Below are 27,943 nucleotides of genomic sequence, written 5' to 3' on the forward strand. Positions count from 1 at the left end.
ACAGACAGGAAATGTGCTAGGAAGAGAATAAGGCAGGGACGTATTGAGAGTGCCCGCCAGGTACCTACCTGGGTGTGTATAGCTGAGACGAAATCATCAGAAGTCCCTTGGGGAAGATGACATTTGAGCTGAGACTTAAATGGTGAAAAAGATGCAGAGATCTTGTGGGGCAAGTGTTCCTGGAGGAAAAAAGCAAGTGCATGCAGTCATGAGGTTGGGACGACCTTGACAAGGCCACAAGCAGGCAAATGAGAGGGAAACAGTGGACCGTGATGCCAGAGAGATCTCCAGAGCTGTGCGGAGTAGCATCTTGTAGGATAACAGACTGACTGAGGCCGGAGGCCACGGAAACTTGGCTTCGTGTTTATAGAAACCACAAGCTGCCTTGCCAAGGGCTCAGAGACTTCCCCCCTCCTGAGGGGAGAAAGGACGGTCAACTCCCACCCCGCCTCCACCCAAGCCCCTCCAACAGGCCAGGGAAGCAAGTGTACTTTCTGACCGCTTGCTCTCACCCTGGGAGGTCGATGGTCTCCTCCCTACTTGACAGATGAGGAAGCTGAGCTCAGAGGCTAACAGCACTTGGCTGAGACCCAAGGCCCACCCGCAAGACAAAGCCTGGCTTAGCACACAGGCTGGGGACTCCTCTGTCACTCCACCCATCCTATCAGGAAGCAGGTCACAGCAGCAGTTGGGGGCTCAGGACTGTCTGCACGTGGGCAGGAGGGTCCTTCTTCTCTTACCACTCAGGGAAACAGGTACTTGGAGTCAATGTTCTGTTTCTCGTCCTCACCCCTTGCTTTTATCCGGCCCTGGAGCTCATGCCCCATTCCACCCCCATTATCAGATTGTTAAGACCCTTTCCTGCTCTCCCTAAAAAACAAAATGGAAAACCACGTCTAACTTAAAGACAGGAATCCATTTCTTCAGCCCACGTTCCTTCCTATTCCTCACTCATAGGTCCGTCTCATAGCTACTGTTAGAAATTAGGAAGAAAAGCATCCCCTCCTGATGAAATGTGCAATTCTGTTTCCCCGGCCAGGGGGCAGCTGAATAGAGCAGTGGCCCAGCCAGGGAACTATGGTGATGGAGACCCCACCCCTGCTCCGGCAATCTCTCAGGCCTTCTGAGCCCCAGTGTCCACATTGGCGAAGTGTGAGGCTTGGCCTAGTGAAAACGTGGACACTATTAACACGGGGGGGGGGGGGGAGGGGCATGCAATGTGGTCCTGGTCCCCTGGCCAGTGACTCTGGGGGCCTGAAGCTGAGTGCAGGGCCCCCACCCACCCAGCAGCAGAGTTCGGAGGCCACAGAAGCCCCTAGTGATGTGGACAGGTGTCTATACTAGAGAGACCTCCCTGACTACAGGACAGAAACTGGAGGAAGGGGGCCCAGATAGGAGGCGGTGGCAATAATTCGCAGACGATGCTCTGGAGACTGGGGCTGGGGGCAGTGGGCAGGATTTGCCCTGTGTCTCCAGAATCAGCAATGGGTGCATCGACAGCCTAGGTCCCAGGGAAAGCATAGCTCTGAGCTGAAATGTAGCATATGAGACAGGGTCTCAGCCTGGGACCAATTTTGAAATGAAAACCTCTGTTGGACCGTGTGGATTTAATCAAGTGAACAAAAAAAAAGGGGGGGTGGGCCACAGAGCACCACACATTCATATGCTTTCTTGCACTCTCCAAGTTCAAAAACAGCTTTGATTGTAAAAATGTAATTAGTTAAATGATTCATCTGTAATATTCCAAATTCATCTGTTTTTAGATTTCGACAACCTACATCTCATTTTCATCTGCCCCCTGCAGTGATGCTCCCCAGCTCCCCACATTCCGGGTTGAGCGGGGATGGGATGAAAGGAGGCTTCCTGAGCCCCCAATAATGGCCCCCAGATTGGAACCTCAGGGAGACACAGCTGGGCCCGAGGGAAAGGGCCACCTCCCTGGGATTTCCTCCGCAGGGTCCTGCACCAGCCCAGGGTAGGCGCTCCTTGACTCAGGCCCGTGGCCTCAGGCTCACACTGTGTCCCCAGAGTCCTTTCAATCATCTCATGTGGGGTTTCCAGATGCCTTGCTTACCCTCTGAAGCTTTTTGCATCTTCCTGGCAGTAGCCAAGAGCCCCCAGCGCTAGATAATCAACCTTCTCCCCAAGTTCAGCTCTGGGAAAGCACTTAGCATATAGTCCTGTGGGGTGGGGGGTGGCAGGGGGCCCTTTGCAGGGTGTACCTGTGGTGACACCTTTGCAGAGGGCCACTCTCCAGGCTGATTGCTGGCTGAACCTCTTCCCAGCATCCCCAAAGCAGCAAAGCACTTCTCTGCCTTGTACGGAAGAGCTTGTTGGCAGACCTGCACCAGGTCACCGAGGCAAACTCAGGCCTTCCAAGGAAATAAATTTGAGAGAAGGCAGTTATTTGGGTACAAAGGTGGTCCAGCCAGCTCCTCCTGAAATCTGAAATTAGGGACTGGACCGTGTCTTGCTCATGCGATGGAAAGAGAATGGGCTTTGGTACTCCATAGACCATGTGGTCTCAGTCACATCCCTAACCTGTCTTTGGCTATCAGGGCAGCCAGGTAGATGACCTCACGAGAGCCATAGTGCTGGGCACACAAGCTGGGTCCAGTGAGTGACAGTTCCTGCCACCGTGATGGTCACTGACCTCAGCAGGAGGAGCCCCCAAGGCTGAAGGAACTCCTCTCGGGCCAGTGTCCCCAGTGCACAACACCCTGGCTGTGGCCAGAGGACAGGAGTCCTCAGGTACCCAGGGCAGCCTTCAGCAGGTCAAGAGCGCCCTCTGGTGTGATCCCAGGTTCTGGCACCGGAGGCAGTGGGAAACTGATCATTCATTCCTAGAGGCATCCACTTGACAGTTGGTTCTTTCAACAACTATATATTGTGTTCTCACTACGTACGAAAGACTGTGTTTGACACTTGGTATGGAATGGCAACACAAACATCCAAGGGGTCCCTACTGGATGGAGTTATGGTTGACTGGGAGAGAGACTCAAAGCGCTTGGGGATTCCAACCTCACTGTGCGCCGTGGTCAGGCCTGGGGTATGGGTTACTGTGACCACCTGCAATCCGAGGCTGGCCTGGTGGGGGTCAGGGGTGCTGCCCTGAGGAAGGGAGGTGTGAGCCAAGGTCAGAAGACAAGGAGGTTCTCTCACAAAGGGAGTGGCAGAGGAGTGGCCAGAGAGAGGACACAGAGAACAGAGAACAAGCCAGGCTGGCAGGGGAAAGGGGGGGTGGGGTGGGAGGAAAGCTCAAGAGGCCAGTGACCCTGAAGCACCCAGCACCTTTGAGCTGGTTGGCTGCCTCCCCAGGGGCCGCAAGGTGGAGGGAATTGGCAATGGCATCCAACCTGGGAAGGATGGGAAGTACATAAAAACTTGGCAAACCCATCAGGCTGCCCGGGAAGCAGTGAGTTCCCCGTCACTGGAGGTGTGCAATGGTGGCACACCCACTTCTCAGAAAGGGCGTCTAAGGAGAGGTTGGTCTTCCCACAAGGGGGCTGTTCCACCAATAGGGCCTCTTTGGGGACAGGATGGGGACAGCTTGGGGAGGCTGGCTTTGGGGGTACTTGCCAGGCACTGCTAACGCCAGAGGGGGATGGTGAGGTGGAAAGCACGCAGGATTCAGGCTCGTGACCATGCCTGGCCTCCCCTAAGCTTCAGTTTCCTCGCCTGTGAAATGGGAATAATAAGGCAAGGGGTTTTTAGCTTTTAGCTCCCATTTCCTTAGTTCTCGCCCCCAGAACTGGCCCAGGGCACTCCAGTCGTTCATTAAACCACTTTCCTCTGGCACCCTCTGTACACCAAGCTCCGGGCAGGGCACTGTCACATTCGGGTGGCCATTCCATCCACACCACACCCCTCCTTTCCAGAGGAGGAAACAGGCTGGGCTTCGGGGAGTTAGGCAGCTGGCTCCAAGGTCTTCAGGGAGGGGACGTAGCAAGGACATCCCGCTCCTTTGCCATGCAGGAAGGCTGGGCATGAGGAGCGGAGCCAGGGAGGCTAGTGGAGGCTGGTGTGGGAGAGAGGCCAAGTCCTAGGCAGGGGCAGGTGCAGGACTAGAGAGAGGTCTGCAGTTTGGAGAACTGGTTCAGAGCTAGAAATGCAGGCTCACGCATTCACTGATGCCTTCCTTATGTGGGCCAGCGGGGGGGGGGGGGGGGGCACACGCCCCACTTAAAGGGCCCCCTACCCCATTCAGCCCATGCACGCTGATCATTATCACAGCTTCCAATATTTCAAGAGAAGTTAGAGCTCCAAATTTTGCACAAAACCTCTGGATTCTTAAGGGTCCCCAGCAGTTCATTCCCAGTGGGTGATAATTGTGTTCTCTGGAAACTGTGGAGGGCCCATCCCACAGACCAGGGGGTGACGACCAGAGAGGCTGGAAAGTCAAACCTGAGTGACGCTGGGAGGAAGCAAGCAGATGGCCCAGCAGACTTAGGCTGAGGAGCAGGAGGGCAGAGCAGGGTGTGGCCTGGGCCTGGCCAGGACACCAGGGATCCTTCAGTGTCCGCTGTGAGCTGTCTCTGTCATTCTGTCTCCTGGTTTCTCTGTTGTACCTTCTGCCTCCCTTAGACCATCTCCGTCATGCAGGTCAAGCCACACTCCGACCATCATCATCTAGTCGGCCGCTCGGTCCCACTAGATCCCCGCCCCAGCACTGTCTGCCACCAAAATGGGTGCCCCTACCTGTCTACTACTTCCAGGCCCTTCCACAAGAGTAGCACTGAGAGTGCCTGAGCCTGAGACAGGAGGCCAGAGGCCTCTCAGATGGACACAGCCCAACTCACTGGCCATCTTCCATTGTCCCACATGCACTGGGAGTCAGGGCTCTTGACTCCTCCCTTCACCCCACCCAGGAACGATTTTTCCTGCTACCTGACAGGGTAATCATGAAACTCGCAAATGTGTAATTTAAGCAGGTATTTGGGGATCGGTTCAAAGGCATAGCACCACCTCTCCCAGCCATGATGTATAATATGGACATATGTATAATTGCTTCCAGTGTGCACAGGATATACTGAGCATGCCCTTCCCCAAAATAGAAGCCAGCTGGCTTCCCGGCCTCACGGAATCGTAGAGCTGAAAGGGACCCAGAAGATTTTCTTTCTTTTTTTTTTCTTAAGTTTATTTCTTTATTTTGAGAAAGAGAGAGGGAGAGTGAGAGAGAATTGCAAGCAGGCTCCGAGTTGTCAGCACAGAGCCCCACATGAGGCTCCAACTCACGAACCGTGAGATCATGACCTGAGCCGAAATCCAGAGTCAGACACTTAACCAACTGAGCCACCCAGACGCCCCGACCCGGGAGATTTTCTAAGCTGAGGGTTACCAACCTAGATGCCTCTGCAGAACTGACAGGTTATCTGGACGGGGCAGTGGGCCCGGTGGGGAGCACTAGGGCAGGGCAGAGCCTGTGGCCCTCCACGAGCACTTGACTCAGCCGATCATGCCAGGCATGCAGACCCCAGGGTGTACCACCTTTCACTTTTTCTAGAAAAGTACAAACTCGGGATGTTGATATGAAATGTCACCATTTTTAAATGTTGCAACTAATTCAGTGAGTTTGGTTTCGGTTCTAGTTTTGGTGTTTTAACTATACACACCAAGCCAAAGCTGGCTGTAGGCCACTGCTTCACCATACGGACCAAGAGTAGGGGCGGGGGGGTGGCAGCTTGGGCAAGCCCCTAACCTCAGCAGGTTCCCAGAACCCCACCCAGCTGGAGTCTTCATGGCTTGCTGGCTTGGGATGCAATTTATTGGTGACTCTACAGAATGCCCCAAATCCTGGGAAGAGGTCCCCGGGGAGGAACCGTGTGCCTGCACCAGGGCACCAGCCAGGCTGGACCCAAGAAGTGAGGGTCCTCTCTTTCCCTAGGGCGGAATTCAAGTCTGGGAAATTGCTAAACCCGGACAGTCTTGCCATGGTCCGTGTGTGTGAGGAGCCTGGTCTGAGAAATCAGAACCACATTTGACCTGCCCCGAGGGGTCTGCCCACCCACTCTAATGAGGGAGCCTTCACACAGGAATGTGCATGTCCCAGGCTGAGGACCCCAGGCCCCAACAGCCTTGTAATTTGATGAATTGTCAACATCTGGGCCATAATTACTGGTCCCTGGACTGATAATCCTGGTAAGCCCCCTCATCCAGGGGCCCCATCCCGGTGCAATTTGGAGGCTCCGTTCCCTGACGGGAGCCATCCGCATGAATTACAACCAGCAAGCGAGACGGACACCCAGCCCCAGCCAGTCTGAGCATTTACTCCTTGTCTGCATCTAAACACGCCGGTTTAGTGATTTTGGGTCAGCTCAGCAGAGAACTCTCGCACGTTGGGGGTCCTGAGGCACAGCTAACGGAGAAGAACAGAGCCAGCCCCCAGTGTGGGGTAAACAGCAGCCTTTGCTTCAGGGTTCCCCCGGGGCCAATGCACATCGAGGCACCAGAGATTGGAGCCCAGCAGACTCCACGTCCCAAACTTATTTCACTAAGAAACCTTCCCTCCTTTGCCACTCTAGTTCATTTTTCTCAAAAGATGACTCTGTAGAACCCTGCTTAGGAAATCTATTCAGTGTGGGAGGGAGCAGACCCACCAAGGCACAGCCAGAGTCCCACGGTCTGCCACTGAGTCAGAGGACCACACAAGGTCACTCCGCAGGACTGCCCCTCCAAGAGCCAATGCAGACCCCACCTCCGTGTCAGCTCACCTCCAGGGTCTCGTGTCTTTGGTGGGTCTGGGAGAGGAGGAGGGGAGAGGAGACAGACCTGGGACTCATCTTGAACTTGTCATCTGAGAGGAGGACATGTTCTCCATTTTACAGATGAGTAAACTGAGGCTCCGGGACTCTCAGGCCCCTGAGTGCAGCAAGGAGCCAAGCCCGCACACCGCCCAGGGTTTTTGTTTGCCCCTCACGCATCCGGAAAGCGTGCCAGAGCTCTGCTGATCTGCATGGGGCAAGAGTGGTTTAAAGCAGAGCTGAGCCTTGTAAACAGCTGTGGGGTTTCGTGGAGGGCAGAAGGTGTTGAAAACCTCTGGTGAATTCCATGGCTTTGATCAGGCGGGAGAGGGAGCTGGAGGGAACTGAGTGCCTGTGGGCGCAGCGCTCTGGCGTCTGGCCCTCAGGATCACCTGTTCTGTGGAAGCTGAGGTTCGGAGAGAGGGTTTCACTCGTGGGCTGCCCCAAGTGCCTTCCTTCCCACTCCTCTTGTGGGAGACACCCACAGTCTGCGGCAGGGGAGGGCTGCCCTGATGGAATAGGACCCCCGCCACCAAGGGTGTGCCTCCACCCAGGCTGGGGCTCTGCTGTTCCAGACTTCTCAGCTCCCCAGATGGCCCTCTGCTGTGCAAAACTGGCTTGCTGTTGGCTAGGACACTCAGCCTGGATCCTGCTCCACCGTAGTCCAGCCTGACCATGCCCTCCAGCCCATGCTTGTCCTTGGCTTCCTTCAGTCCAGCCCCTCACCCATCCCTGCAGTGTTTCTCCTCCCCTAAGAGCACCCAGAGCTAGGCTTGGGCTTTTCTCCAGCCCATGGAAATGCCCAGTTCATAGATGGTCCACACAGCCTCCCAGTGAGGCTGGGAACACTGCCCTTCCAGAGACCCATGGGCAGAATGATAGTTCAGACAAGTCTTGCAGGAAAGAAACCTATTTCACAGCATGTAACCCGGTGTTTCTCAAACTTACTTGACCAGCGAACCTCTTCCCCAGGCAAGCCTCTTAACACACTCTGCAGGACAGTTTCCCTGATACCAGTTTGAGCAAGGCAGTACCAGTTTGAGCAAGGGTAGCTACAGGCAGGGCCTGTCCTCTGGGGGTTCACATCCCAGGGCCCAGCCTTCCCCAGGATAAGAGGGATCAGTTCACTTCCCCAAGCCAGGCAGGTCCGTCTGGCTCCAAAGCCAGACTGTTTCCTTCCTCTGCCCCACTGAAGCCCCTCCTCAGTGACTCCCAGTGACCACTGGTCACCCAGCAGCCTCTCTAAGGGCCAGCTGTTTCCCCAGACAGGGAATTCAGGGATCTGAGCAGAGCTTTGTTGCCTAGATGTCATCAGAGATGAGCCCAGAGCCACCTGCACAGACCAGGGCCATGGCTGTGGGTCAGCTCCATCCCCAGGGACAGCTGGCACCATCTGCCCTACAAATGTGCACACATGGGTTTCTGTGTTTGCCCCGGGAATCTGTTCAGCATCAGATCCAACCACCCGCAGCTCCAATCTTGGGTTCCTGGGGAATGGGGACAGCTTCCCTTGAGCTGCATGGTGGACATTTCCAAGAGCACAGCTCAGGCCACACCCTCTGCTTTTATTTATCAGAAACTACAAAATTCATTGGCTTCTTTTGAAAACTCTAAGTCCTGGGAACCAGGAGCTCTGTGATCCCAGATAGAGGCAGGGCCGTAGGAAGGAAAATGGGGTTTTTGCCACTTCTAGGCTTTCTCACACACCAGAGAGAGGCCTTGGGGACCACCAGGAATAATCTCGGAGTTGAAAGAGAGCAGAATCCCTCTCAGGAGATGGGAGGCCCAAGGTCACTCTCAAGAAGAGACAGCGAGGTCTGGCCATTGGAATGCTTTCAGAGACAGCCAGCAACAGGAGAACCCCCTGTGGGGTCCAAGCCAAGGGAACATCCCAGGCTCCCTTCTGCAGCACACACTTCTAGAAAAGCTGGCCACCTACAGCTCTGTGTGGTTTATGTCAACCCAGCAGACATCCTGGAACCAGGTCTGGGGACTCAGCGATGGACCAGAGGCACCCCCGGCCCTGGAAAGGCCCAACCCAAGATGTGTGCTCAGTGCCCAGCATGGGGCAGGAGGGCTTTAGGCATCAGACCAGGTGGTCTGGACATTTTCCTTCAGGAGTGAGGCTGCCCAGAAGGGCTCAAGCAGGAGAGCCTTGCATTCTAGAAAGTTCTCCAGGGCATTGCGTGGGAGATACTACAGGTATTAGGGAAGGGCCATGGGGATGATGCTCAGGTCTCACATGTATGTGGTAGGGCTTTCCTGGAATGCGGGGAGGAGGGCTATGACGTGCCTCAGGGGTCCAAGGACCAGATTCCTCTGCAACAGGAAGACAAATGGAGCTACAGACGTCTGCTGTGCAACCCGTAGAGGGCTTTAAAAATAAGAAAGGCAGGGATATTATGCATGTGCTTCTCCAGGCAAGGACAGCTTCCCAAAGCTGATGCCCATGGTGCTCTCTGGGAGAGGAGCTGGGGAGAAGAGAAGGTTTGCTTTGTCCCGTCTCCTTCTGTACAGTTTGTAAGTTTCACTTGGTGCACATAGCACCTTTTCAGCAGAACCCCAACCCCCAACACACACACACAGGTCAGTGACGCAGGGTGGCCTGCTACCAATGATGAGGCCCAGGGTCACGAGCTGGCATGTGGGAAAGCCCGCATCTGATTCCAGGTGGGTCTGAATCCAGAGGCTGTCTCCTCTGTCCGCCCCACATGTCTCCTGGAACTCGGCCACAGGGCTTTCTTCCAGAAGGATGGGGACCCAGCTCTGTGGCAGACAGCCTAGGGAGAATGCTGCTTCTCCTTGGGGAGGCTCCCAGGAGCACGATTTGAGCTGGGCCTGGAAGAATGAGTAGGAGTTCCCCAGGTGGAGGCGGAACTCTGTGCAGTGGAGGAAAACGGGAAAGCACAGCCTGGGGCCAAGAAACAGCATGGCGTGTGTAAGTGCATGGGCCTCAAGAGGCACCAGATGTACCATGAGACTAGTGAAGCACCTCTTCCCAAACCCCAAGAGCTGTCAGGAGGTCGTGGTGTGGCAGAGCTTAGGGGAAATGGGACCAAGCCAGGGCAGGAAGCACCCTACTGGGGAGAATAGGTAATGAGGATGCTGAGGCTCAGAGAGGTTGACTGGCTGTCCCAGGGTCACACAGCAAGTGAGTTTGTCTGATCCAGCACTCTCTCTGGTAGAGAGCCAGGGTGGAAGAGGGTCCAGAGAGCCCTGCCCAGAGAGGTCTGTTCAGTGGGGGAGACAGACATACCAGGAATCCCAGAAGGAAGGCAGGGCCTGTGAGGCTTCATCCTAGGTCCCCTGGAACAGCCATCTGTCAACCCTGCTGCCCTATGCTGCAGGAGAAGGAACACCACGTGGAGAGGGGGGCCTATTTCAGCCATGGGCTCAGCTTCTACAGCTGCGGGATGGGACTGTGGTGCCTGCTTGCCAGGGCGGCAGTGAGGACAGAAGCCATGAAGGGTATGGCAGGATTCAACAGAGCCCACACTGAGGCACATCAGAGCATTCCTAAACTTGCCCTGGAGAGTCTCTGCCTCTGTGGCCCTAAGGGGCGGGGTGCCTGCTTCCCTCAGACCAGCCCTGCACTGTGTCCCAGCCCTTGTCAGGGACACCTTGAACTCCTCATGCTGCTGCCGGTGAATTGGCTGTGAGACCACTGCCCTCCCTCCCAGCCCCCAAAGAGGAAAGAGATTAACTCAGCTCTAACTGCACCTTTGTATCTCTTTAATTTCAGTCTGCGTTACGGATTTTTTACAGTATGTATGTTTGTTTGTTTGTTTGTTTGTTTAGAGAGCGCATGAGTGGGGGGAGGGGCAGAGAATTCCAAGCAGGCTCTGCGCTGACACGTTGCTCGATCCCACAAACCGCGAGATCATGGCCTGAGCGGAAATCAGGAGCTGCCCAGGTGCCCTGCATTATGGATTTTTTAATCCCTTTAGATCGATAGAGGGGCGCTGTGTTTGGGCTCAGTTCAGCAGTCGACATGGGCACAAGGCCCGGACACAGAGTCCACGATGGCAGCCACACTGGCCAAGCTGGCCGGGGGCCCGCGGGCAGGCGAGGTCCAGTGGGCACTGGGATGGAGCAGGAAGCTTTGAACAGAGGCATGCAAGGACAGGCAGATTGCGGGGAGAGTGGCCAGGAATCTAGGCGAGGCCACTGCAGGCTGCTTGAGTGCCTGAGGACACAGAACCGGAAAGCCATCCTGGGCTCTAGCCCTGCCCTGGCTGCATGGCCGTGGGCAAGGTCTTTCCCTCACTTGGCTTCGGTTTCCCCCTCTATAAGACAGGGATGAACACCTGCCTTACGAGCTTGCTGTGATGATTCAGACTGAGTAGGGGTCCACAAAGAGCCCCCAGAAGAGACCAGGGTGGGACATGTCCCTGTGTGCACTGTGGCAGCAGAAGGGGCCGGGCCTGGGTGAGGCCTAGCAGGGCCTGAGCATGGGGCAGGGAGAGGAGATGCAGGGCCAAACTTTAGCAGACTAAGGACAGGAGGCCTCAGGCATGTGGACCCAGGGGTCAGGACAGCCAGGAGCCAGCAGGAGATGCCAGCTAGGGCAGTTCCTGGTCAGCCTCAGTGACTAGGGTTGGGGCTGACGACCTGATTGGGAACCCCCAGAGCCTGGACCCCCAAGACTTTGGAATGGCCCCACTCCCCACCTCCTGGGATTCCATCTACCCCTAAGACATTGCCCTGAAGTCCAGAACCTCAGCTGACCTTGAGGCTGGTGGCCAGAAGCACTTAAGAGATAAATTTTCAGAATTGCCCTGGTTATGGGGTGCCTGGATGGCTCAGTCGGTTAAGCATCTGGCTTTGGCTTAGGTCAGGATGTCCCAGTTTGTGAGTTCCAGCCCTGCGTTGGGCTCTGTGCTGACAGCTCAGAGCCTGGAGCCTGCTTGGGATTCTGTGTCTCCCTCTCTCTCTGCCCCTCCCCTGCTCACACTCTGTCTCTCTCTCTCAAAAATAAACAAACATTTAAAAAAATGAAAGGAAGGAAAGAAGGAATGAAGGAAGGAAGGAAGGGAGAGAAAATGTGCTGGGTGTAGGGATAAATGGCCTGATTTCTGAGAAGTGGGGAAACCCAGAGGGCTTCATGGAAGAGGAGGTGACTCAGCTAAAGGTGACACACAAAGGTGTGCCAGGCAGGCAGGTGATGTGTGAAAAGGCTTGGGAGTGGAGCTGCCTAGAACATTGGCTGGGGTCAAGGGTGAAGTGTCCGTGAGGATGAGGAGGCAGTGGCAGGGGGGGAGGAGAGGTGTTGACAGAGACCGGGTGGATCCGGTTCATGGCACTGCCCTTGGATTCCCCACATGGCAGTGGATGGAACTCAGTGGGGCTGTCTGAGAGGCAATGGGTCCCCAGGTGGAGGGCGCCCACGGGAGCTACTGTGCAGTGGTCACTGACCCTCTACGGCCTCTGGAATACACTAGCCCTTGGGACCTGACCTTGTGCTATTTAGCTTCTCTCAGCCTTGACTTTTGCCTACGAAGGCCACAGCAATGCAGGGAACTGAAAGAACCTTCAGGACTCTTCCACTTGTGTCTTAGCCTGTTTGGGCTGCTCTAACAAAGCGCCATGGCCCAGGTGGCTTAGAAACAACAGAAATCTTCTCACCGTCCTAGAGGCTGGAAGTCTGAGTTCAGCATGCCAGTGTGGTCAGGTTCTGGTGGGGGCCCTCTTCCGGGCTGCAGACTGCCATCCCCTCGCTGTGTCCCCACATGGTGGACGAGGACCCAGGCAGCCGTCTGGAGCCTCTTTTGTAAAGGCTAATATCCCATCTGTGAAGCTCTACCCTCATGAACCTCTTCGCCTCCCCAAAGCCCCCTCCTAATGCCATGACACCGGGGGTTAGATTCCAACACATGACTTGGGGGGGGGGGCATATTCAGTCCCTACCAAGTTCCATGTGACAGAACTCAGTTCACACTGGCTTAAAGAAAAAACTACTGACAAACAGAAGTGTGCAGGGGTGGATGGTTTCAGCTTCAGACCCTTTGCCCCGTTTTCCTCACTGTCTCTCAGCTCTGACTTCTTCTCTGTTGGCTCTTTCTCAAGCCACATGGTACCCTCAGGAGCTCCAGCCTTAGCCCCACCAGGAGAAAAGACCCTCTTTCCCCTAAAGCGCCACCATTCAAAGCCCCAGACATGACGTTTATCCCTGAACCAAATCGCCCTGGTCGAGGGAATGCGACCACACGCCCAAGCCCCATACGAGCAGATGGGGGTGGTTGTGGAGGAGAAGTGGGGCTCTCTTGTCAGAGGAGGGGATTCTGGGCAGCAAACACCCAGACACCCCCACCCCAGGTCCGCGTGAAAGGTCTTCAGACCCATGGGCTCATGTCAGGTTTTGGTCTTTGGTGCTCAGTAGTGTCTCTGGGTCATAAAACACACAGGAAATGCCTTTCCAGTGTGTAACCTCTGCTCTCTGTCTCTCTCATTTCCAGGGGCCACTGGGTCTAGATGGCAAGCCGGTAAGTGATGACAGGGCAATTCTAGGTGGTCCTGGGACCAGGCCACTGTGGGGCTGAGAGTGATGGGGTGCCAGAGGGAAGGGGCCCCTGGGAACCTGGATCAGCAAGGAGAGAAACCATTTGGGTATCAGACTTAAGTTCAAATCCACCTCCACTACCTGCTGACTGTGCAGCTTTGGGGAGGCCTCTTCACCTCCCAAGCCCGAGGCTCTGTCAAATGGGCCCATTAACCCTCCCCACATGCTGGGGATGTAGAGAAGTGTGGATAGCACCATCCCTGACATCTAGTCAGCCTTCAGCACATACAAGCCCCTCCTAGCAAGCCCACGTACAGAGCATCCCCCAACACAGTCTCAAGGCTTCAGTGGTAGGCACAGGGCTGATGAGTTCTCAACATGTGGGCCAGGAGCCTGTGGTCCACAGGCATCTTCAGCAGAATAAATAAGCTGTACAGGGAGAGGGCATAATTAAACAAAAAAGTGGATGTGGATGGATAGTTAGCTGGGTGGGTGGGTGGATGGATGGGTGGACAGATGAATGGATGATGGATGGAAGGAAGGAAGGAAGGAAGGAAGGAAGGAAGGAAGGAAGCAAGCCTGGCTGACTGGATGATGGATGCAAGGATGAATGGATGGAAGGAAGGAAGGAAGGAAGGCTGACTGGATGAATGACTGTATGATGGATAGATGGATGGAGAGATGGGCTGATGAATGGAAGGAAGGAAGGAAAGAAGGAAGGAAGGAAGGAAGGAAGGAAGGAAGGAAGGAAGGAAGGAAAGCTGGCTGGCTGGATGACTGGATCGCAGACAGGTGCGTGCATGGATGGACGGATGGATGGATAAATGGATTGATGAACGGTTGCGTGGAAGAACAGATGGATGGATAGATAGATGAGTTGGGTTGATGAACAGTTGGGTGGATGGGTGGATGGCAGGAAGGAAGGATGGTTGGAAGGAAAGACAGATGAGGTAATTGTACCAACAGTTGGATGCATGAGAGGGTAGCTGAGTTAGTGGGTGGACAAACACATGATGGTTGAGCAGACAAGTGAGTGAAGGAATGAAAGAAGTAACACGATTGAGGAGTTGCCCGGTGATGTGTGCAGCATTAAAGGATAGAGGAATGAACTGACCACCTGGATGGACAAGTTGTTGAATGAACGAACAAGCCCAGCCATTAACAGCTGGAGGGATAATGGATAGTCAAGGGGCAGCGGCCCCGGGCACGGCAGGTGCTGAGCTTGGAGGGCTCTGCCCTCTGGGAGGAGTGACAGCACATGTGCCCCTACCCGAGCTGAGAGGTACCAGCGACCCTCAAGTCCCCCGTCTCCCTCATGCGGGGGACTGCACTGTGTGGCTTCCTTAGGGCCGGCCAGAGCAACCCTCATTAAAAGCTGACAGATTTGTGCATATACCCACCTGGCTACCCACAGCTCTGCTCAGCCCCATAGGCCCTTCTGCCCCCAAAGCCTTAGGGAAGCCGGAAGGGGAACCAGCCCAGTCCTCCTTGCTCATGCCTGTTCTTTCTCCACCTTTTTTTCTCCAGGGACTTCCAGGCCCCAAAGGGGAAAAGGTAAGTGATGCCGGATGCTGTCCAGATGCAGATGTGATAAAGGATGCCAGAAACCCGTCTCCAAACCCCAGCTCCAGAGTGTGGCCTTGGGGACATCACATCCTCTCCCAGAGCCTCAGTTTCCCCATCTGTAAAGTGGGGCTACTAGTGCCTCCCTCCTAATGGTTACACGGCTTATATTTAACAATTTAAAGTGCCAGGGGGTTAAATTGGAGTTCTCCCAGCACCAGAGCATGACAAAGCTCAAAGCACAGTCTGCCCAGAATGAGGAGTTTCCAAAGGAAGTCCCTGCCTGTGAAAAGGGGGGTGCCAGGAGAGCCAGGGACAGGGGGGTGAACAGTCCCTGTAGATGGGATTCTTTGTGAGGAGTGCACCCCCACCCCAGGAAAACAGATGGCAGAGAGCTGCCCCTGTGAACTTTACACCCCTTGTGAGAAAGGCTTTTCTGGCATTTGGCGCTGAATGTCACGGCAGACCCCTGGAGGGCTGGGGCCTCCAAGTGTCTCAGAAAGGAGGGCGAGAGACACCTGTGTGTCCCACAGTGGGATCAGAGCAGGGAGGGACCAGAGCAGACCTAGGTGTGGTGGGATGCTTCTAGGGAATGGCTGGGCGAAGCTGGGCCACATCCACCCCAGCACCAACCCCGCCCCCCGCCCCCGCCGCGATGTGCCCACGGAATAAAGGCAGCCAAGGCTCCAGTCCACCATCAGAGCTGTGCAAGGCACAGGACCCGGCGCTCAGGGCGTCAGGTTAGCATTAGGGCTCCGCTGTCAACTGTACAGCTTTGGATGCGTTGGCCTCAGTTTCTCCATCTGTAAGTGAAAGCAACCTCACAGAGCCAGGGGGGAAGACTGCACGAGGTAATGGTCTGAGCGGGGCAGGTGCAGGGATTATTTCCCTCAGGCTCTGGCTGAATGAGGAAAGCAGAGGCTTTGAAACCAGAGAGAAATTGGTGTCTTGGCATCTATCACTTAGTAACATACTGCCCCAAAACTTGGGGACTTAAAACAATGATTCAGGTAATCATCAACACTCACAGTTCTGAGGTTTCAGGATCCCAAGAGGACGCGGTGGGAGCAGCTGGTCTCTGCTCCCACCGTGTTTTGGGGACCGGCAACAGACAACAGAGTGCCCAGTTCCACGCCCTGGGTGTGCTAGCTGTGTGACCTCGGGCAGGTGACTTAGCCTCTCTGTGCCTCAGTGTCCTCATTGGAAATGGAGATAAAAATAGAGCCTGCATGTTACGGTTGTTAGAATTCAGTGAGACTAGGTACATAAAACACTGAGCACAGGGTAAATGCTCAAAACATCTGATAAAGCAATAATAGTAGCAGTGATCTGTCTTCCGGTTTTTTTGTTCTCAGGGTGCACCAGGAGACTTCGGCCCCCGGGTAAGAACGGAGCAAGACCCCCTCACCCACCCCTACACAGTTTGTTTTGTTTTATAATAAGGCATATCTAGCTTTCTTCCAGATCCCTTATACCTTATCGCAGAAAGAGGTGCCCGCGGTCTCTGCCCACGTCCTATCCTGGTTAAGTGGTTTCACTTAAGTGGCCACGGGCTGGAAGCCCCAGGCCCTGGTCTGGCTGAGATCATAGATGGGTGTCTCTAGCTGACAGACATCCCAGTCATACTTATCACCATGGATGGCCGGGGGGGGGGGGGCGGGGGAGGGATGCGGGACAGTGGGGCTAGCACTGGCCCCAGAACGGAGACTAACCTTCCTGAGGGTGACTGGCACCCCAGGAAGTGGCTGCCACTTATCAGCCAAGTAACCTTGAGCAACTCAGTTTCCCCTCTGAGACTCAGTTTCTGCAACTGTGGAGAGGGGGTGGTGACAGACCCTACCCCAAGCTGCTGTGGCAAAGATTCATTGCAGACATAAAAGTAGGCACCCAGGACTTAGCGTGGGGACAATAGGTCCCCTGGCCCTCGGAGCCCCCAGGGTCCAAGGGACTCAGAAGTGCCTCCTGCCAAACCTGGGGTCTCTTCAACGAAGCAGAGCAAGTGGTGGGGTCTCTTCGACGAAGCAGCGTGGAGACCCCGGGTGGGGTGGCTCCAACAAAGCAGATCTCAGCAGAGGGCCACTTAAATGGCCCTAAATGCGTGTCCCCACCATTCCTACCACAACCAGGGCAGAGGCCTGACCACCCAGAGAAAGGCAGTGGAGTGGTGGGTTCCTACTTGCTTTCAAGAAGGTTAGGGAGTGGAGGTTGTAGCCAGTGAGTGAGTCACCCCCAGCCAGCCTCTGCAAGCATTGGATGGAGCGGGGGCGGTGCGGGGGGCGGGTGGTGGTGAAGGTGGCAGGATGCAAAGAGGAGGCAGCTCAGCGCCAAGTGATGGCTGGGCTCCAATCCCTCCAGCCTCGAGGCTCTGAGCCTGGTTTGTGCAACAAGACCAGGAGGGCCCACATCACAGGTGGTCGTGAGCATGAGCTGAGAGCAGCCGGCTGGCCAGGCTGAGTCCCCAGGACAGAGCTTGTTCTGTGCTGAGCCTTTGGAGGGCAAGGCCCCCCGAAAGCTGGCAAGGTGGCCCCGAAGTCAAAGAAAGGGCACCTGTGTGGAGCTTTGTGGCTGCTGAGAAAAATCCTTTGGTTTGCTTGCTGTTGGGTGTGTGAAAGCTGGTACTCTAAATGGGCATGCCCACTCCTCAACAGACTAGAACTCTCCTGGCCCGGGGGGTCATGAAAGAGAGATTCTTTCTGAAGCCCTCCCTTCGCTCTTCGTGGATGTCCTCTTGTCCCAGTGTTCCAGCCACTTCTGAAGCAGCCTCCACCCTTGAAAGTTCTGTGGTTTAAAACGACAATGTGCCACGGTCTCTCAGGACCCCTTGGGTTGGTGGGGGTAGGCGATCTCCCTCATCGCAGGCAAAGGCTGCTGGGCCTGTAGTCCAAGGTGATGGCACGCCCCATGGCCACAGTTGACAAGGCTGTTGCCTGGGAGCTCGGCTGGGGAGGGTCTCTGTGCATCAAGCCTTCTCCCAGCCTGGCAGTGGGCTTCCTAGAGGGGCATCCCCAAACTAGCATCCCAGGAGGCCAGAAACGTAACGGTCGGGCCAGTTAAGAGCTATATCCGGAATGGACGCGGTATCACTTCCACTGTATATTATTAGTCCCATCAGTCATGGGGCCCAACCAGAGTCAAGGTGGGGAAAGGGGAACAGGCCCCAGATCCTGATGGGGAGAGGGGGGGACGCCCATTGCAAGGGGCCTGCGGGATGGGAACGAGCATAGCGGCCATCTTTGTGGAGAACGTTCTTGGCCTCTCCCAATCACTCGGCTGGGTTAAGCGGCTTTGCCTCTTCTGAATCACCCTTCTGCCTTCCTGACCACACAACCCGTTTGCTGACTAGATGGTTTTCCCACGACTCAATCCGGGCTTTATAAGTAGAGACCATCACGTGTACAGTCGCCGCATCTTCAAGGTAGCCTGGCCCACTGGTGTGTCCGCTCCTGCTGGCTTGCGTGTTCCCTTGACTCACCCCTGCATTTCCAGGGTTAGACCTCAGCCATCCGATCCCAGGGCACACACAAGGCGGCTGGCCAGCCTCACACCCTGAGTAACTCAAGCGAAGAGCCTAAAAAACCTGTCCTGGGGCCTGTTCAAGTGTCTAAACTCATTTTCTGCCCCAACAAGTAGAGTCCAGACCAGTGGTGCCCATCATGGGGGCCCCAGGCTGTGAAAGGAACAATGGGGTGTCTTCGAATTCTTCCTGATACAGCAGAAAATGAAATAGGAATTACCCACCTCCATCACCACCCATGGCTGGCTGAGCTAACCATACCTAATGGGTTTCTTTACACTGGACTGGAATTGTAGCCCCTTGGTCATGCCCCCAGCAGGGTCAGACCTGAGTGGGGGACATTGAGAGCTTCAGTTAATTTTTTAATTGGGAAAAACAAATGAACTGTGTCTTAGGTGCAGCTGGCTGAAGAGGTGAACTTTCCTATCATGGGGTCCGTGGATTTAAAAAAATGTCCAAAAGGCATTGCTCTCCTCAATGGCCAGAGGAGCCTTTCCCAGCTCTGAAACCCTGGGTAAACAATTACCCTTGCTGTTCCTGACCACTCCGTCTGTGAAATGGGACAAGAGCAGTGTCTCAGCCAGGTGGTCACAAGGGTTGGGTGAGACACCTTCTGGGAAGTCCTAGCTCGTCGGCACTGGGCACACAGCAGGGGCCACCTCTTCCAGAGGCTTCTTCCTTTCTTGGTTACAGGGAGTTTGGGAGCTGCTGACACTGTGAGTCAAGCATGCCCCATTACTATACCCTGTGCCAGTGCTGGGCAGGTACCACTGGGGTAGCAGGAAGTGCCGGGGGCACAGTGATCCTCCCTCATTGTAGGCAGGGCCTCGAGGTGAGGGCTCTGGCTGCCTGAGGTCTGACCCAGTACTAACATCAGGTCCTTGAGTCGGGGATAGGATGTTGCATGACAGAGACTGTGTGGCCCTTCATTGCTCTTTTTATGTATTTTTTTTTTAAGTTTATTTATTTATTTTGAGAGAGAGAGACAGGGAGAGAGAGAAAATCCCAAGCAGGTTCCGCATTGTCAGCGTAGAGCCCAACAGGGGCTCAAACTCATGAATCATGAGATCATGACCTGAACGGAAACCAAGAGTCAGACACTTAACCGACTAAGCCACCCAGATACTCCTCTTTTTAACTTTTTATTCTGAGATCGTTGCAGGTCAACAATTAGTTGTAAGAAATAATACCCCAGAGGGGCACCTGGGTGGCTCAGTCGATTGAGCGGCTCAGGTCATGATCTTACGGTTCGTGAGTTCGAGCCCCACATAGGGCTCTGTGCTGACAGCTCAGAGCCTGGAGCCTGCCTTGGATTCTGTGTCTCCCCTCTCTCTGCTCCTCCCCCACTCATGCTCAGTCTCTCTCTCTCTCTCTCTCTCTCTCTCTCCCCCTCCCTCCCTCCCTCTTTCTCTCTCTCAAAAATAAATAAACATTAAAAAAAAAAAAACAGAAATAATACCCCTTGTCCCGTTCTCCACTTCCCCCCCCCGCCATTGGCAATGTCTTGCCTCACTCAAGTATGAGCTTATAACCAGGAAATGGATACAGTCTACCTGCCTTATTTGGATTTTACCCGTTATATTCACCTGGGGGGTGTTTAAGTCTGGGCAGTGCTATCACGCTTGTAGATTCCTGTAACCACATGCAGAGACCCCCTCATGGTGGCCTTGCCCAGCTACACTCCCTCCCTCCCCACCCCATCCCTAACCCCCAGCAACCATTAATCTGTACTCCACCTGTATGACATTTCCATGTCAACAATGTCGTGTAGATGCAGCCACACAGTATGTAGCCTTTCGAGGTTGGTTCTATTCCCTCAGCGTGATGCCCTCGAGATGCATCCAAGTTACTGCACGCATCCGTACTTTGTCCCTTTGCACTTACTGCTGAGCAGTGTTCTGTGATATGGTTGTATCCCTGTCGGTTAACCCTTCACCCATTGGATAGCTACACTGGGTTGTTTCTGGTTTGGGGCCATTACACGTAAAGCTGCTGTGAACACTTGCGTGCAGATTTTGTGTGAGCCCGAGCGCTCATTGCTCTGCGTACGTGCCCCGAAGCGCACCTCCAGCACCTAATAAAGCAGGAGCTGCCCAACGGGGAAGGTCCTTCGGGAGGCGTGCAGCGCCCTCTCCAGGAAGAAGGGGGCCAGTGGGGCCCACGTGCTAGCTCCCACATCCAACGTGTCTCCACTCTCAACTGAACACCAGAGCTGGGCTCCAGGCACCGGGAGCTGGGAAGATGGCACATTCCTCAGAGGGGAAGGGTCCTGTTAGCCTCTTATGTCAGAGTACAAGGGCGTGTCCCTTCGTGTGGCCACCAAGAAGCGGCAAGAAGTGCAGTGACAAGGCGCTTCCCTCTGAGCCCGCTCCAGCTGGGGAAGGGAAGGCACGGGCCTGTCCATCTGCAGAGGCTTCTGTCTGGAGACTGGAGCCCCTTTCCTTCCCCTCCCGGTGAGCCCCGCACCATGTCTTCCAGGGAGACCAAGGGCAAGACGGAGCTGCTGGGCCTCCGGGGCCCCCTGGACCCCCTGGGGTCCGAGGCCCTCCTGGCGACACTGGGAAAGATGGCCCCAAGGGAGCACAAGGCCCAGAGGTAAGAGAGGGCATGGAGGTGGAAACACCCCGGTCCTGCACCTACCAAAACCCTAACCCCTGACCCAGAAACAACCCCAGCCCCAGCCCTGTTCCCAGTCCAGACCCAGATCCATGCCTAACCCCACCCCAACCCCAGCCCTCACCCAGACACTCACCCCACTTATACTTATACTATACCACCAGCCTTATACTTACCACCATCCAAGACCTTGACCCCAAACTCATTCCCAAATCCCTGGTCCACTCCAAATAGAACCAGAGGCCCTGAACCTGATATCGGTTGTGATTTCACTCCCATTCCTAACCCTGGCCCTGAGACCCACACGTGGGCACTTCCTCCGGCAGATTTACCAAGCCCTGTTCCTCCCTCGCTCACTCTTTCTCATTCTCTCTCGCTTTCCCACCTCCAGTACTAACTAGCTAGGCTCAGCTGTCCTCCTATAGTTCTACCCGAACCCCGAAGGCCAGACTTCATGTCCTTCCCCTTCCCCCAACACAGGGACGCAGGCCTGTCCTTCCCATCCCGTGCAGATCCAGCTCCTCTACCAAACTGTCCCCTCTCAAGGCACCTACTCAGTTGGCTCATCCATGCCTACTCACATTGGGCGTGTAACTCCCTGAGCCTCGACGTTCTCATCTGTGAAGTGGGAACAATGGCACCCGCTCTTCAGGGGTTTGGTCAAGATGACACGACATGAGAGACTACTTGGAGCCCCAGCACAGGGCCTGGTGGGGGGAGTGGGCTCAGCCCCTGCACTTCTCATCCCCTGCATCCCCTCCAGAGGCTCTCCTCTTCTGCCCCCTCAGGGTCCCAAAGGAGAGGCTGGACGAGACGGCGAGATGGTCAGTATCCAGGGCATTTCAGAGGCCTGGGCTGCTAGGCCCGTGGTTGCAGGCCCGGAAGCCCCTGTCCCGCTTACAGCCGCACTGGGGGTGTGCGCATGCGGGCACCCCTGCCCTCCCGCCCTGTCACCAGCATCAGGGAACCGATGGGCCAGGCCCCCAGCCCCACGTCCCTGGGAGGGAGCCCACAGCCCACTGCACTGCCTGAGATCTGGTGCAGAAGTGGCCGTAGACATGGGGAAGGGTCAGACCTAGAGCAGGCAGCACAGCCCCGCCTCCTGCCGTCTAGCACCTGGTGTCACCCTTTATAAAATGACCAGAAGGAGAACCTCCCGAAAGCAGCCTCCAGTATCCCATTAATATTTTCTCTTCTCTTGTTCCAGGGCCTGAAGGGACCCCCAGGGCCCAAGGTCGGTGCTCCTTACTCCGTGTCCCCTGCCCCAGGCCTGGGAGGGATGGGCTGCCTACCCCACTGCCCCCTCCCCATGACAGCTGTCCTTCCCCACCCCCCGTCCCCTGCTGTGAACAGCACCTGCAGGGGTGGGAGGGCAAGCTGTGGTCTTCCCTGAAGGAAAAGGGCTTTCATTACTTCTGTCATCTCAGAACCACCCTCTGAGGCTGGGGCTTCACACCCCCCACTTGCAAAAGTAGTGACTTGCCCAGGATCATTCAGCTTGTGGAGGAGGGGGACCCAGTCGGGAGTAGAGTCCAAGACTGTCAGCCCCAGCATCCGTGTGCACCTGTCTGTGGGGCCGGAATCTCTAGGCTGTCCCCAGTCATCAAGGCCACTTCTCCCAGAGGAACAGGTGGCCTGGTGTCTGGGCCGTGCTCTGAGGGCTCTGACCTCTCTCTTGCACCCCCTTACCCCCTCCTCAGGGTGAGCCTGGCATTCCTGGAAAGAAGGTGAGGGGGCCCCCTGTGGGGTATGTGGGAAGAGGCTGGAGAGAAGGGCAGGGCTCCCAGTGGGGCCCGGGCCTGGGGGGGGGGGAGGGCGACCACAGGAAAGTCCTCACATATGGGTCCTCTGTCCTCTGTCTCTGAAGCCAGGATCTTGTTCATTTATCCACTTATTCCCTCATCCTTTCCTTTCCTCAAACACAGCAAATTTGTTCCCAGTTCACAGCCCTAGGCAGTGGTTCTCAAAGTGAGGTTCTAGGACCAGCAGTATCCTCAGAGCTCCAGGCACCCCAGGATGTTGTGATTTATGATAAATCCATATTTAGTCTCAGTCCTTCCTGTCTCTGGAGCAGACTCCTAAAACTCATGGAATGTCCTGAGGGATGAACCTAATTTGAAGGTGTCTATTGTCATGTGAATGAGGCGATGTTGGGCCCCCACCTGAGGATGGGGGGGTGGTTGCCTGGAGAACCTTTGGAAGGTTGGGAATTTCAGTCCCAGCCACCAGCCTTCCAGGGAGGGGAGAGGGCTGGAGGTTGAACTGATCTCACCAGTGGCCGGCGATTTAATCATTCGTGCCTGTGCAGTGAAGCTCCATAAACACCCAAAAGCATGGGGTTCCAAGAGCTTCTGGGTTGGTGAGCACGTGGAGACTTGGGGAGAGTGGCGCTCCTGGAGAGGGCCCGGAAGCCCCAAGCGCTGTCCTAGTACCCTGCCAGATGCATATCTTCCATCTGGCTGTTTCTGAGTTACAGCCTTTATAATAAACCGGTAATCTAGTAAGTAAAGTGTTTCTCTGGGTTCTGGGAGCCGCTGTAGCAAAGCTGATGGAACCCAAGGAGCAGGTGGTGGGAATCTTCACTCTATGGTCAGTTGATGAGAAGTCAAAGTGGCAACAGGCTTACTCCTGGTGCCTGGAGTGTGCAGGTTGGGGACAGCCAGCGGGAGAGTCCTGGAGGCCTGGGCCTTAACCGGTGCCATCTGACACTCTCGAAATGGTAGACACGTATCAGAATTAGGCTGAATTGCAGGACACCTGGTTGGTGTCGGAGAATGGCTTGGTGGTGTGGACACACCCCACCCCCATCAGATTTGGTGACCAGAACTTTTAGACCCCGTCTGTTCAACAGGCCCCTGGGTGACTCTGACATGCACTCAAGTTTGGGAACCATTGACCTGGAATGATCTTTCCCCACCTATTCCCGGGCCAAGTCTCCAAACAGCTGTCCCCTCCCCCAGGAGACCGTTCCTCCAAGCCCCTTCATCCTGCCACCCTCTTACATTCCCTTTCCACCACTGCTTCCACCTCCTGGCATGGTGCTAAGTGCTTATCTGGATATTTCTTTGTCCTCAATCCCTGTCACCCATTGAGCGGGGACCCTATCTGTACAGAGAGTGCTCATAAGATATTTGTTTGTTTGTTTGTTTGTTTTTAAAGTTTATTTATTTTGAGAGAGAGGTAGAGAGAGAGTCTCAAGCAGGCTCCATGCTGTCAGTGCAGACCCTGATGCGGGACTTGATCCCCCAAACCATGGGATCGTGACCTGAGTCGAAATCAAGAGTCAGAAGCTCAACCAACTGAGACATCCAGGGGCCCCATGACATTTGTTGACTAAAGGAACAAATCCCTCTCTCCTCCACCTGCCCATCCGCCTTCCTGCACACACCTGCTGACACACGCTCTGGGCTGGTCCTGGGGGACCTGCCCCACCCCTGTCCTGACCCAGTGTGAGCAGTGTTGGTGCCAGCAGAGGACTGGTGTGCTGGGGAGCGCAGGGTGGGGGAGACGTCCAAAGCCGGTATGCCTGGCCTGAGGGCTGCAGCCTCGGCCTCTGTCTCCACAGGGAGATGACGGGACGCCAAGCCAGCCAGGGCTCCCTGGACCCCCAGGGCCCAAGGTAGGTACATGTGCCTCCCCCCAGAAGGCCCCTTGCCTCCCCTCTGCCTAGTGAGGCCCCTGGCTGGCCCTTTCCAATGTGGGGGCACGTGCTGATGCCCGGGGCAAGCCAGAGAGGCAACAGGAAGGCCCTGGGCCCCACTTGCACCAGGCGGGACATCCCATCCGGTCATTTGCCTCCCCTCACACCCTCAGGCCCTCCTAGTTCCCATCTCAGGGGGCCCCTACTCTATCCTGTCCCCAGGCTAGGAACAGGATATCATCCTTGTTCTCCCAAACCATAGAGATGGCCAGTCAGCCTCCAAAATGTCTCTTGAGCCCCTGAGCTGCCCTAACTATGCACCAAGACCCAGACCAGAGAAGTTGGCCATGGTCTGGAGTCCCCAGGGCTGGGGAGAGTCCTGAGGCCCACCTCCCCTCAACCCCAGGGGGGCTCAGGCACGTTCCCCTGGAGCCCCTGAAAGCCAGCAGGCCCAGGTAGCCCTGAGCCGGCCCCTGGTGCTCACTCGCTGTGAAATGTCTCTGTTGCAGGGCGAGCCAGGGAGTGTGGGGCCTCCAGGAGAAAACGGTGTGGACGGCGCCCCAGGGCCAAAGGTGCCTTACAGTGTGCGGCTCAGACCAGTGCCCCCATCATGGGGACACCTCCCTGTGGCTTCACCTCCAACTTGCCTTTTGAAGTGGGGAGTCCCGGGAGGGCTTGGGTCCTAGTGTCTCATTCCTCAGGCTGTCAGAGGCCGGCCTGGGGCCTGGGTGGCCAGGGGGTCTGGGTGAGTGACAAGGCCTCCACCGAACTCAGCTTTGTGGCTGTCATCTTGTAGCCCTCCCTCAGTGGCCCATCTCTCCACACCGTGGGGCCAGAGGAGGGTCCCATAGGTGCTCCTTCCATGAGCCCTGTTCCTGACGTGGCAGTCACAAAAATTAGTCCCTTAGGGCCCCAGCATGTGAGCCCTGCGCTTTTTGGTGAAGAGAAGACTGGAGGGGGCATGGGGCAGCCATGCATAGACGGCTGCAACCTCGTGTCTCCACAGGGAGAGCCTGGCCAGCAAGGTGCCGATGGAGCCACAGGGCTGCGGGTAAGCAGTCTCCCCTCTGGCCACACCGAGAGGACCCAGGGGCCCGGGTTCTTCAGAAGCCCCTGTCCCCCAGACGACCCCAGAGGAGCTCCAGAAAATGGGAGTCTTTTTTTTTTTTTAATTGATAATTCATTAGCGTTTTTTTTTTTTAATTTTTTAAGGTTATTTATTTATTTTGAGAGAGACAGAGAGAGTGGGGAGAGGGTGGGGGGAGAGAGAGAGAGGGAGAGAGAGAATCCCAAGCAGGCTCCGTGCAGCGTGGAGCCTGATGCCAGGCTCGGACTCAACGAACCGCGAGGTCATGAGCTGAGCCAAAACCAAGAGTCAGGCGCTTAACCGAACCACCCAGGTGCCCCTCAATGGTTCACTTATGGATGTGTGAAAACAAGTCCTCCCCATGTGAGTGTCTGTCCTCCTAGAATCTTTTCTTCTCATAGTTAAGCATAGACCTTCAATCTGTCCCCTGTGGTGTTACCTTACACCTGCGGGGTGCCTTGCCCCACATTGAGGCTCAGGCTTAAGGTTCGTCCCCATCTCCAGAAGCAGGGCTAGTCTCAGATCTTTTGTGACCAGCCCCTATCAACCCACCTTTAGGTTGACATCCAGGGTCCTGTCCTCTGCTCTGTGGCTTCTGGCCATCATGTTCCCTCATGCTCCTGGAGGCTGCTTTTCTCCACAGAACAAGGCCAGGCGCACAGCCTGGTCATGCAGGTGGCCGGGCTGGATTAGGCGCTGAGTGTGGGATTCTGTGTGAACCATACAGTTCCATACAGGCCATGACCGTGCGGGTAGCTGGCAAATGAGGCCCTGACCTGGGTGTCTCCGCCCTCTGCAGGGGCCTAGCCCCAGGCCTGACCAGAGTGTTGCCAGCAGAGGGCAGCCTGGGATGGAGGGAGGTTCAGAGAGTCAGGGCAGGAGGGTCGTGTCCATGCAGGAGCATGTAAGCCTGGGCGTCCGTGTGCTGGTTACTAGTGCATGGTGCGTGCAGCCTCCATCAGAGGCAGGGAAACAGAGGCCCCAGGGTAAGATCCGAGGGGAAGATCCAGCTGGCACATTTCGTATTGATCGTCGTAGCGTTTGGGGGTTTGGGGAGTGTGTTTATTTTTGCTTGTTTGCCAACACCTAAAAATCTGAAGAACCTGGGGCACCTGGGTGGCTCAGTCGGTTAAGCGTCAGACTTGACCTCGGCTCAGGTCACGATCTTGTCATTTGGGAGATCGAACCCCATGTCGGGCTCTTGTGCTGAAAGCACAGAGCCTTCTTGGGATTTTCTCTCTCCCTGCTCCTTCCCTGCTCATTCTCTCTCTCTCTCTCTCTCTCAAAATAAATAAACATTTTTTTTTTAAATCTGAAGAACTTCCCATCAAAATTAGACTTTCTGTTTTCCCTGGAGAACTCCAAGATAAGGCCTCAGTGGACTTCAATTCACACCTGAATTGCAGCCGACCAGGCAGGGGCATGTTCCCTCATTGCTTCAGAGCCCCCTTCCCTCCCTGATGCCCACTACCTGGGCCCCCGGAGCATTTTCCAGTGAACAGGGTCCCAGTGCCCAAGTAGATTCTGGAGTATGGGCTTGCGGGGGTCCCACCAGGTTACAGCTCAAGTTACACGGACCATCGTGCGGGCCAGGTTCCCAGGTTCTCTGGCTGAGACACAGACCTGAAAACCGCGGCCCTTCCCTGAAATTCTTACTCTTCTTCCTGCCTTAGGGTCCCCCGGGCCTCAAGGGCGAGCAAGGAGACACAGTGGTGATTGACTACGATGGCAGGATCTTGGATGCCCTGAAGGTAGGTTCTTGGCAGGGCCAGGATACACCCCTGTTGTTCATTTCCTGAGGGGACAACCACATACTTTTCGCGTTAATCTTGCACTTTTTTTTTTAATCTTTGTTTATTTATTTATTTTGAGACAGAGAGAGAGGGAGCACAAGCAGGAAAGGGGCAGAGAAAGAGAGGGAGAGAGAGAATCCTAAGCAGGCTCCAGGCTGTCAGCGCAGAGCCCGACGCAGGGCTCGATCTCACAAACCGTGAGATCATGACCTGAGCGGAAACCAAGAGTCAGACACTTCACTGAATGAGTTGCCCAGGCCCCAATCCTGCACTTCCTTACACAAAGAACCAAGGGCAGCTTGGCACAAAGACCCCCAACCCCACCAGGTGCACCCGATAAGGAAATCAGTGCTATGCTGAGACCCACCCGATGCTAAGAGCTGCTGGGAACATGGATTATGTGGCCCCCAGCTCCCCGGTGTCCAAAGCAAAAAAGGGAAGCTCCCCACTCAGGGGCAGGAAGCAGATCATTTCCTGATGTCCAGTCTCAG

At 55.5% G+C, this 27,943-nt stretch overlaps 1 protein-coding gene across 10 annotated transcripts in view; it reads left to right on the forward strand.

Moving 5' to 3' along the window:
- COL23A1 (collagen type XXIII alpha 1 chain) overlaps window positions 1-27,943 on the forward strand; it is a 357,789-nt gene that overhangs the window by 316,593 nt on the left and 13,253 nt on the right. For 6 of the 10 annotated variants that reach the window (XM_045485726.1, XM_045485687.1, XM_045485706.1 and 3 more), the window contains 11 exons: window positions 13,196-13,222; window positions 14,767-14,793; window positions 16,158-16,184; window positions 20,795-20,911; window positions 21,721-21,756; window positions 22,140-22,166; window positions 22,633-22,659; window positions 24,498-24,551; window positions 25,082-25,144; window positions 25,579-25,623; window positions 27,333-27,410. In XM_045485726.1, coding sequence (XP_045341682.1) covers window positions 13,196-13,222; window positions 14,767-14,793; window positions 16,158-16,184; window positions 20,795-20,911; window positions 21,721-21,756; window positions 22,140-22,166; window positions 22,633-22,659; window positions 24,498-24,551; window positions 25,082-25,144; window positions 25,579-25,623; window positions 27,333-27,410 — 528 coding nt within the window. The remainder of the gene's footprint in view (window positions 1-13,195; window positions 13,223-14,766; window positions 14,794-16,157; window positions 16,185-20,794; window positions 20,912-21,720; window positions 21,757-22,139; window positions 22,167-22,632; window positions 22,660-24,497; window positions 24,552-25,081; window positions 25,145-25,578; window positions 25,624-27,332; window positions 27,411-27,943) is intronic. The other 4 variants (XM_045485663.1, XM_045485681.1, XM_045485697.1 and 1 more) reach the window with 3 other exon arrangements.

Source organism: Leopardus geoffroyi, chromosome A1 (assembly GCF_018350155.1).
Source record: "Leopardus geoffroyi isolate Oge1 chromosome A1, O.geoffroyi_Oge1_pat1.0, whole genome shotgun sequence".
NCBI lineage: Eukaryota > Metazoa > Chordata > Mammalia > Carnivora > Felidae > Leopardus > Leopardus geoffroyi.